The sequence below is a fragment of the Andrographis paniculata genome, unplaced genomic scaffold, assembly GCF_009805555.1.
Source record: "Andrographis paniculata isolate CXL003 unplaced genomic scaffold, ASM980555v1 Contig49END, whole genome shotgun sequence".
NCBI lineage: Eukaryota > Viridiplantae > Streptophyta > Magnoliopsida > Lamiales > Acanthaceae > Andrographis > Andrographis paniculata.
Window position 1 is genome coordinate 4,393,241 of NW_026137583.1, and position 11,378 is coordinate 4,404,618.

The window sequence follows — 11,378 nt, forward strand, 5'->3', positions numbered from 1 at the left end:
CCAAGCATCTAAAGATAAATGGTATACAAATGCTAAGGTAAATGGAACCCCTTGAATTGTGAAGGGTTGTTTGTATCGAATTTAATACTCTATCTGTCTTTCGATAGTCCATAGTCCATTTCTTCGTCGAATTCAAAATTCTTTCTTTTTTTTTTTTTTTTTTGTTTCTTTCGGTGGTTTATTTCTTTATCCTAGCTTGGTTAATTTGCAATTCATTCGTATTTAATTGATGTGAAATACTTGCTCTCAATTATGTGAACAACATTTGTTTCTTTGCAGCATACTTCCTCGATCTTCTTTGCGGGTTGTTGATTTTCGACTAATGGAATACATTGCACGCAATCAAAATGATTTTATAGAAATAATAATTTGGATACATTGCACATCATTGTGACCATAGATTGAAATAATTGATTAAATGACTACTTATTTGGGACAATAGCGAAGGTTAAATTGTTTGAATGAAATAAATATTTGATTTTAATGTTGAAATTTTCAAATATTCTCACAAATCCATGTAAGTTAGCAACTTTAATCGAATTGAGAGTTGTTTAAATTAAGTAAATTGTGCCAAAAATCAAATAAGATGATGATCGTGTTTAGGGAATACATCACAATTTTCAAGTGGCAATGCACGCAAACAAAATGGTGATTTGAACATGATTTCCTAACACCATAGTAATTATAGATAAAAAAAAAAAAATTATAGATTTTTTGAAAATTTAAAATGTAATAAGAAGATCAGGAACATTTAATGTAATGTAAATTTTCAAAATTTCTATTTAAATGGAATCTAATATCGTTTGGAACTTTAGATTTTGCAAAATTAGAATACCTCTTTAAATTTAAGTGTGAGAACTTTTCATAAAAGTGTGTTTGTACGGGGGTTGGATTTTGAGTTGAGATTTAAATAGTAAAAATTTTGAATTTAAATAGTTGTATGATGTGATATAAATAGGTGTTGACGTGATGTTTTGAATGTAAAATTGATTTTTAGTATAATATAAAAAAATAAAAAATAGGTATTTAATTTGATGTTTTTTGGAGAAAAAATGAGATGAATAGTATATTTAAAATCCAATAACCCAAACAAACGGATAGAATAGTAAATTTAATATCTACGTTAAACATTGCACTTAGAAAATATTAAAATTCAACTTTACACTCGTATTACATTGAAAAATATAACATATTTCATGTTTTTATGTGTGAATAATGATGGAATTTGAAAATAGTAAATCTTGTGCTGGGTCAAAAGTTTGAATTTTAAATAGTAACAAGATATTAATTTTCGTATTCCCATCAATGCAAGTAACATATGTTACTTCAATTTGTAACAACTATAGGTGACAATAGGAAATAGTTACAGTGTTGATTTTGGAAAATCGGCATAAATAAAATATACATATAATACATATTTTAAATTGGCGCAACAAGTTACGTGAAATAAAAGAAATTGCATGCCGGATAAACCTTCAGGTTAGGCGAATCATGTGTGGCAGGTGACCTGAGTCATCTTTTACTGGACAAAAAGAATGTGCTATTTGTTCATACTTAAAATATGTGTTATTTAGGAATATATCGTGTGCTAAAATAACTAAGTATGTGGTGTGTGATATGTGAGACTACGTCATTCTGTATTGAATCGAACACAAAAATTTTATGCATTAGCGTGAGGAAGTCGAAAGAATTCATCGAAAACTTACAACATCGATCCATCCATTCGATAGATTGTACATTACAACATGAATCCTAATCCTCTTCCAATCTCGATATGGAACTAACTCTATATTTACACTTAATCAAGAAATCCGGAGTTGGCCCGATGAATATTACCAAAAAAATACGAATGCTATACAATAGAACACGCGATCACTAGATAGATCAATAGTACCCTTTCGAAGCCCGCGACTGGTACAGCTCCAATCTCTTCTTCCCCTCGTAAGCCAAAGCTTCGAGGTCCTTATCCTGCATCAAGTTCGACTGCTTCGTCGCCCACTCGATCACGATCAAAACATCCTCCTTCGCCAAAACCTCGCTATCCGGGACATTCATCGCCAGGTAACACAAGAGTATGAACGACGGGATTTGCACCATTTGCTCGCCGAAATAAACCAACGGGACGAGGAACTTGATTCCGCCATCGTTGATTATCGATTTGCTGTGCACGATGTTGAGGAAGTTTCCGGGGCCGGAGAATTTGCCCAGGGCGACTGCTGCCTCGCATGTGATTTCTGGCTCTCGATCGTCGAGGAGGCCAACCAATGGGCCTATGAACCTCGTGTCGCTTGCGCGAAAAGTTCTTGCCAAGTTTCCGATGGATTGGATGCTCGGGATTAGGAGGTCGGGATCTTCTTTTTGGATGACGATTAGGAACTGATCGACGACGGCTTTGGCAGCGAGCGCGGTGGGCTTGAAAGCCGAGCGCCGTAGAATTTCTTCCTTTTCGGCGACGGCAGTGATCTCCATTAATGCCATGGCGGAATGGTACCTTACGTCTTCGGCGCCTTTCTCGAGGAGAACGGAGAAGCAGAGGAGGGCGCGGGATTCGGTTATGCTCCGGCAGACGGCGACGTTTCCGGCGCAGAGGTAGCGGAGGGCTCGGGCTGCCATGATTTTCATCTCTGCTTTTGTCGCGGGGTCTTCGAGCTCCCGGCCTTTGATGCTGTCGCCGCTGAGGGCGTGGTGCCGGTGGTGGTGCTGCTGGTGGTGCTGGCGGTGTTTTTTCTTTGAATTTTGCTTGCCGCTGGATTTCCGATGGCCGGAGGACGGCGGCGATGGGGCGGAGGTGGTGGTGGAGGTGGTTGTGGTGGTGGCGCCGCCTATTTGAGTTATGGTGTCTTTCATTGCCATGGCGTTTGTGGCGATGTTGTGCATTTGGGTTGGGGCGGCGAAGCCGCCCATTGGATGAGAGATTTGTGTTTTCAGGCTGTCGTCGGCGGCGGCGGGAGTGACGTCGGCGGCGGCGGATTCGGAGTTTGCGGCGAGGACGTGGTGGATGGAGGTGTGCTTTCTTTTGGCAATGGCGTACTTGTGGTGCTCCGGGATGGTTTCGAAGGCGAGATGGCTGACGAGGAGCTGGATGGTGTTGTTCTGGAGGAAGTGATCCTGACATTTCCGGTGGTTGGCCGCCATCTCCGACACCGCCCAAGCTACGACGACCTGGACCTTCATGTGGCCTTCTTTGAGAATTTTCGCGAAAACTTGGCAGACGCCGGCGTTGACAATTTGTTCGACGCTTTCGGGGTCTTTTCCGAGGAGGCCGATGGCTCTTGCGACGTTTTCCTGACCTTCAGCTTTACCTTCTTTCGCTAATTTCAGCAACGGCCCCAACCCGCCTTCCTCGATGATCAATTTGCCGTAGCGATCGTTGTCTCGGGCGAGGGAGACGAGGGAGGCGGCAGCATCGGTGCGCTCCTCGACGGCGCCGGAGCAGAGGACGGCAATTTGCTCCCAAATGAGGCAGAGGATGGGTTCGTTCGCGGCGATCGGGGGGAGGCCAAGGTAGTCGTCGTCGCGGGCGTCGGCGGGGGTGGAGACGCGGAGGAGCCAGGAGACGTCGCCGATGGAGTTTTCGAGCTGTTGGGAGATTTTGCGGAAGGCGGCGGCGGGGATGATGGTGAAGATGCGGCGGATGCCGCTGGCGCGGCATTTGAGGACGAGGGTGAGGGCTTTGTCGAGGACTTGTTCGGTGTCGTCAATGATCCGCCGCGTCGGCCGCTCGTAGAGGTCGCCGCTGGCGCGGGCGGCCTGCCGGAGGAGGCCGACGAGCTTCTCTGTTTTAGCCTTGACCTCGAGGCAATCCTGCCGGAAGGAGATGGCGCCGTCGGCTAATTTTACGACCTCGTCGGCGTATTGGATCGGCTTGACGAGGATTTCCTTGACCAAATCTCCCATGGAGGAATCGATCAATCGATCGATCGATCAAATCGATCGGATCTTCCGTTCGAATGCTCGTCTCGATCGAAACTGGGGATGAATAATAATAATAGCAACAATGATGACAACGATGATCTCCGGTGGTCTCCGATGGTTGCAGCAATGGGAGGAGGTGGTGGAGCTAGCATGGCGGACGGCGGCGACGGCCGCTGCGAGGCGGCGGAGGGATTGGGGAAGGGAGATTGGGTTGTGTTATTGGGGAAGGAAGGGGATTCAACGTTGCAGCCTTATTCATAGGGATGGGATTATGGGATTAGTCATTGTATTGCATTGGGTGCAGGGCATTTTTGTAATTTCGCATTTCCATGCATGCAGCAATCTAATTAATAACATCCTGTTCGATATCTATTGCCTCTTCTCTTCCTTGTTATATATACCTTTTATATTCAAATTAATTTTTTTTGAAAGACCCTCAGATAAATTAAATTTTGAATATTTTAGAACGTATTTTACAATTAGCTGATATTTTTTTAACCGTAAATAATAATTTAATAATAGTTATTTATATATAAAATAATAATCGAAGATATTTATATTTTATTTTTTTAAATATTCGACTGTATTTTTTGAGTTTGAAATTTTTTATTATCGGTTATTGAAAATTACGAGTCTCATAAAATATATATATTTTTTTTAAATTTAAGAAATTAATAATTTTTTATTAAAAACTATAAGTAATTTTTCTTTTTCTTTTTTATTGTAGTATCAAATTTGTTGAATGAATAGCTAAGTACCTTGAATAATTAAGATAAATAATTATTTTAATCAATTTAATTATATATTTATTATAGTTACTTAAATCTAAAATTGATTAAAGTCTACAATAATAATAATACAGTAATTAAGAATAAATAATCTTAGGTAAATAGATGAGATTAATTTATTTCTAAGTATTATATTTATACTAAAATTTATGTTTTTATATATTGAATCAAACAAACAACATATCATATTAATTAATGTCATAATTATATATAATATTGAAATAGGCTATTGTTACTACGCTGAAAAATACGTCGTGAACTATATGGATGGTATTATTACAAACAACTTCTTATATGTTAATATAATTATGAAAAAAAAAACAAAAAAAAACATGCCTCCGTTATACACGGTAGTATGTAGGGGCGGATGCATTTGGGGCAAGACCCTCCCCCACTCCCTTTTAATTTTTAATTTTTTGTTTTTATTTTATAATATATAATATAAAAAATAATAAACAAATTAAAAAATTAATAGAGTATTTATGTGAAAAAAAATTTAAATTTTGAATAATAAAAAAATTTATATCATAATAATTGTTTGATACTATAAAAATACATATGAACAAAAAAATAATAAATAATAATTAAAAAAAATATCTTCAAAAAATTTTCAACTAAATACACAGGAGATGATATTTTTTAGAACTATTTTTTTTTAATAAATACTTTTACTATTTATCAATTTCATATAACACAAAAATTCATCTGGTAATATGCAATTGTCACTGTAGATTGATATTTTGCAAAATTTTCGAAATATGATAACTCTATTGATAAAATTATTAGATAACAAATAGATGATGATTGTTTTGAAATTTAGATAATTAGCCCCCTCCTTCTCATTTCGGTCTAGTTCCGCCTCTGCACTATGATCAATTTTTCAAATCATCACGGGGCAATCACAATCCAATTAAAACTAAATTTAGTCACCATTATTTTCCCAACAACAATCGACATTAAGTCGAATAATCCCTCCATCAGATTGCTTGCCATGTTGGATAATCTTGTTTGCAGAATCTACAACACAAGGCTTAACCTCAACCAACTCAATCCATTCCAAGCATTCAAGATCCATCAATGGTATCTCTTCCAGCTTGTAGCAATGTCTGATCACCACCCCCTTCAGAGCAACCCCCCATGGCTGCACCATCCTCCAATGCACCAGGTCCAGATCCTCCATAACCACAACCTTCAGGTTACAAAAATCTGCGACAGACTCTACCTCCCACTCGGCACCTCGAAACGCATAGTTCCGTAGCTTCAGCACTTCGAGATTCCGCAGCTCACAAATCTCCTTCATGTACTCCCATGGATATCCGAATCCGCTTAAGCTAAGCTTCTCGAGGTTTTGTGGGAAGATTTCGCGAGGACGAGGCGGAGCAACCGCTCGATGGTTAGGATTGATGACGGTGCATGTCAACGACTTGAGTTTCGAATGGCGAGAGATGTGGCTAGTGAAAGCGAAGGGATTATGTAATGTCACGTCGATTTGGATGCTAAGTTTTCGTAGTTTCGGAAGACTTTTGGCGACGTCGAATGTAAGACTATGCGCATTTATGTCGAGGATTGTCGAGAGGTTCGGTAATACAGCTGAAGGGTAAGGGGGCGGTAGCAGCGCTCCTGTGACTTGCAGATGCATGAGCGCCGGCATTTTCCAAATCTCCGGCGGCAAATAAGGTGGAGCTTGTGGCGAAATGATGCGCCGGCGTGGCAAGACGATCAAGAACTCGAGATTCCAGAGTTGCGATATTGAAGCGCAAAGAATTCCGTCGTAAGTGAATGCTAGATACCTGAGCTGCACTAACTTCGCGACTTCGACGGGGAATTTGTAGAAGCGAACGGTGAGAGCATCGAGTACTCGAAGCAATCGCATCTCGAAACACATTGGCACCGGATAGTCGTGGCGAGGACCTGTGCAGAGGAGAGAGCGCATATGTGAAACGGAAGAGATCGATTTGTGCGCTTCTTTTAGGCCAAACAGAGTGTTGTTGTGGATGCAGAGGCGGCGATGGCCTTTTATCGCTTCTGTGAAGGTGCTGCCGGAGTACTTCTCGACTACTCGGAAAAGATTATCCTTTCGCGCTTCGCTGACGCAGAGATGCCAGAAAACGGAATGGAGCTTGAAGGTTTTGATCCGACCTCTTGACGTCAATTTAGTGACCAAAATGACACTTTGCGACGAGAGATCCTCTAAGCATTTCTTACCGGCGAGGACTAACGCTTCGTGGTCGATAGATTCTTCAGACATGTCGATGAACCCCTCGGAAATCCACAGGCTGATGAAGTTTGAAGCGACAATCTCGCGTCGCCGGGGGAAAACTCCGGTGTATAGAAAACGAGTCTTCAAGAACTGCGAAAGTTGATCGTAGCTCGAGTACAATACTCCTAGCGAAGGCTCTTGATCATCGGTACCAATTCCAAGAGGATTTGGATCTTCAGCTATCTTCTCCCAGCTATCGAAACTCATTTCGCGTCTGGCGAGGATGTTCGCGACTGCGATAATCGCCAGAGGAAGCCCTTCGCAATTCTCGGCGATCTTTTTCCCGACTTTGACGAGCTCGTGAGGACAATACGAGTGTTTTCCGAACACCTTCTCGCAGAGTAGTCTCCAGCTCTGCTCTTTATTAAGGAATGGCATGTTGAAGTTATCGTAAGGTATCTCCGAAGCCGACTGCAAGCTCGATATCCTCGTCGTCACAAGTATTCGACTTTTCCTCCGATAGAACAAGAAAAACCAGATGTGGGAGAAGAGATCTTCGCTCCATACGTCGTCCAACACTAACAAGAATCGCTTGCTTGCGAAACTCGACTGCAAATACTTGGCTAGCTTGTAAACCGATGCGCGCTGCAGATCAGCAATGCGACGACGGCGATTGTCTACTTGCGACAAAACATCGATCATTAGTCGCTTCAGCTGAAACTTCTGTCCTACCGAGACAAATGCGCGGCGATGAAAATGCGTCGCGATGAGCGGATCGTTGTAAAGTTGCTTTGCAAGAGCTGTCTTGCCAATGCCGGCCATTCCAACGATGCTTATGATCTTCGTCGACCAACTTCCCCTTAAAAGCAGACCTTTTTTTAGTTCGAAAAATTCGTCGAGCAATCCAACCATGTTGTAGTTTCTTGTCGAAAAAAAGTCCTCGTCATTGTATGCTATTGCATCCTCATCCTCATCCTCGTCGTCTTCTTCGTCACTCTCTTCCGACTCTGTGTCTTCTTCTTCGTCCTCGTTGTCTTCCGCATCCTCCTTAGATCGGAGCCTTATCTTTTCATCATCATCATCCTCTCTACTGTCCCATAGTTCTACATTTTCGAAATCTAGTACTAAATTTTCCCAATCTATCTCTTCCTTATCCTCGTCTATGGCGTTCTCGATCATGAACTCTTGCTTGATCTTCTCCAGAGCTGCCATGAAAGATCTGGTATTTTCTTCCATTGTCGTGACGTCGATAACGAATTCCCTCGGAGATTCCGATGATGAAAGGCTTTCTTCAGTTTCCGAAAGATATTGAAGCCATAAATATAGATGGAAATCGTCGTCGTTGTCGTCTTCCTGTAGCATCGACTCTCTGATTCGCAGATCCATGGCCTTCATCGCCTCTGTATTGTTTCTAAAAAACTTCAAGTTCTTACCATACTCAAGTTTCGCGATCCTTACAGCTGCTAAGAACAAATAAATATCCTTCTTCGATTTCTCCACACCAATCATGTCCTCCAAGAGGTTCTCTGATCTAAAATCTTCACTCTCTGAGCAATATTTAGTCGACCAAAAAAGCTCGAAGCATTCTTCGACTCTATGAAGCTCATTTCTGATTACCCGATCGAAAGCCTTAATTTCGTCGTTTTTTTTGCTAGACTCGTCGATGATCTTCGCATACTCGCGCTTGATCTTGGCGACAGACGCCATGAATGAAGCAATTTCAATGCTGCAATCATTTTTGTCGAGATCAATGGTGAATTGGAAGGGAGAATTTAGATATTGAGTCGAGAAATAATGGTCGAGAGCGTCTTCGAGTCGATGGACGGCGTCTCTGATGCGGTGATCTAAGGCCTTTGCCTGATCGCAGAAGCTGTCATCGATGATCGATTTTGAAGCCTGGTCGAACTTTCGAACAAGTCCGTGTAAGGAGATGGTTTTGATGAAAGTGTGTATTAGGATTTGTTTGGTTGTAGGAAGAAGAGAGAGTCGAGGAGAGTGGAGAAGGCGTAGCAGATGATATCCGAGAGGAGCCAGTGAGGCGACGGCAGCCATTTTGTTCTGAAATTTTTGAAAGAAAGAAAGAAAGGAAGAAGGAGGATCGGTTGGAATATTACTCCCACATACATTGGAGGTCAAATTACCATTTTTATCATTTTTGTCTCACTCCAAATTAATCATATGCATCGATACCAAAATACTCTTAAATTGTATTATTTAGTGAATTTCAGATTTTTTTCTCCCATAAAAAATAACACATCAAATAGTTACTTTCCTTTTTTATATTATACTATAAAATTATTATATATTTAAAATGTCATATAAACCTATGTTTATATTACATCAAACAATTGTTCAAATTCTAATTTTTTACTATTCAAAAATTCAAATTCAAAACCTAAAACTCACAGACAAATACACCTTTAATTTTTATCTAAATTATAAATATATCATTATACATATAATTACTTTTTTCACTCCCTTCAATATCCCACTTGAAGTCTGGCACTGGCACTCGGAAGATCGTTTTAATAAAAAAAATTATTTATAAAAATATTTTCAAACAGAATTTATTTAAAATTTTAAAAAATAAAAAAATTATATACAAACTAAAAATAATAAAAAATTAGATAAAAACTAATAAAATAGTTTATCCTTTATTTATATAATATGAAGAACAACAGCTGTGATGTGATTTGCAATACAATAATCTCAACTTGCTTTTATTTATTAAACTATATGCAAATGGTTAATGGAATCGAAGACCATGACAGAGAAAATTTAATTAATAAATTAATTAATTAATTAATTAATGCCATTGTCGAAGACCATGACAGAGCAAACTAAATTAATTAATTAATGCCATTGTTTCGTGCACCTGTAAACGAAACATCTTATACAAAAGGATATAGTAGTTGTCCTTGCTTCCCATATAAAAATATACTTGAATATTAATATTTGAATATTAATATTATATTCGTATGTAATAAAAATAAATAAAAGATAAAAAATTACTTTTGGTCTTAATATAATTAAAATTTATCAATTTTAGTCGTAATATAAATTTTTTATCAATTTTAGTTTCAATATAACCAAAATTTATCATTTTTTTGGTTATATTGGGACAAAAAAAAATGATGAGTTTCAGTTATATTGAGACAAAAAAAATAATGAGTTTTAGTTATATTGGGACTAAAATTGATAAAAAAAAATTATATTGAGACAAAAAATAATGAATTTTGATTATATTTGGACAAAAAATGATAGAGTTTTAGTTATATTGGGACTAAAATTGATAAAAAAAATTTATATTTAGAAAAAAAATGATGAATTTTGATTATATTGGGACAAAAAAATGATGAGTTTGAGTTATATTGGGACTAAAATTGATAAAAAAATTTATATTGAGACAAAAAATGATGAATTTTGATTATATTTGGACAAAAAATATGAGCTTTGGTTATATTCAGACCAAAATTGATAAGATTTCTATTTTTGAACCAAAATTGATGAATTTTGCTTATATTGAGACTAAAAATAATTTTTTCCCTAAATAAAAATATCATATTAGTATAAGTATTGTGTAATATAAAAATAATGATGTTTGTATAATATATTATAAATTGAAAAAATATTTATTATATGATACAATTATTAATACAAAATTTAACTCTTTAATATTATTTAATCATACTTAATAAAATATGTAAATTATTTTTCTTTAGACACATAGAAATATTTTATATGAATATAATAACAAATTATTAATGTATTTATTTATTTTTTATTAATAATATAAAGTGACAAGAATGATATAAATTATAATTAGAACTTAATTTAGAATTTTGGGATAAAATTAAATATATTTAATAAATAAAAAAAAATATATCAAATTATATATACATATTATATCAAGAAAATATAGCAATTAAATTTTAATATATTGATATATAGTATTATATTGCGATAATTAGAAAGAAAAAAAATGTATAAAATAACCTATATTACTATAATCTATTAAAATTATTAATGGTATTTTCTGTAAGAAAAATTAATCTATTAGTCTATTAATGATATAATTTATTAAAATAATTTAAAAATTATAATTCAATCATTAAAGATTTGTTTCTTGTTTAAAAAAATTTCAATTACATTTTTTTTTTCAAAATTAAAACACAAAACAAACACAGTAAACGACCCTCTAAATATAAAATTGATATAAAATTAATTTTTAATGAAATTATAATAAAAAATATGGTTAATTAATTAAAAAGAAAAGATAAAATTCTTGTCAAAGAAAATAATGTTGAAGAAGAAGACAACTGAAATTTATTTATTTCATGGGATTTGTTTGGTTCTAACTCCAAAAATATTATGACTCATTCCAAATACTATTATTAAAATATTATTTAAATTAAAAGTAAAATTTAATTTCAAACAAACAAAAGGCAAACCCTAGTAATATTATAAAATTATTA

At 36.7% G+C, this 11,378-nt stretch overlaps 2 protein-coding genes across 3 annotated transcripts; both read right to left on the reverse strand.

Annotated features, from left to right (window-relative positions):
• Positions 1 to 1,884: 1,884 nt before the first annotated feature.
• LOC127253098 (uncharacterized) lies at positions 1,885 to 3,897 on the reverse strand. Of its 2 annotated transcripts, XM_051277535.1 has the most exons (2): positions 2,836 to 3,897; positions 1,885 to 2,718 (listed from the first exon to the last, which is right to left on the reverse strand). In XM_051277535.1, exons 1-2 carry the CDS (start codon positions 3,895 to 3,897, stop codon positions 1,885 to 1,887), a joined length of 1,896 nt encoding a protein of 631 aa, XP_051133492.1. The 2 variants fall into 2 exon arrangements, with proteins under 2 accessions (XP_051133492.1, XP_051133491.1); XM_051277534.1 differs by having other exon boundaries at positions 1,885 to 3,897.
• Positions 3,898 to 5,625: 1,728 nt separating this feature from the next.
• LOC127252967 (putative late blight resistance protein homolog R1A-4) lies at positions 5,626 to 8,955 on the reverse strand. Its single transcript, XM_051277351.1, has one exon. It carries the CDS (start codon positions 8,953 to 8,955, stop codon positions 5,626 to 5,628), a length of 3,330 nt encoding a protein of 1,109 aa, XP_051133308.1.
• Between the last annotated feature and the right edge of the window lie 2,423 nt (positions 8,956 to 11,378).

Bases quoted from the DNA above. Each gene is read 5' to 3' on its own strand.
- LOC127253098 (XM_051277534.1), bottom strand. From the start codon at position 3,897: ATGGGAGATTTGGTCAAGGAAATCCTCGTCAAGCCGATCCAATACGCC.
- LOC127252967 (XM_051277351.1), bottom strand. From the start codon at position 8,955: ATGGCTGCCGTCGCCTCACTGGCTCCTCTCGGATATCATCTGCTACGC.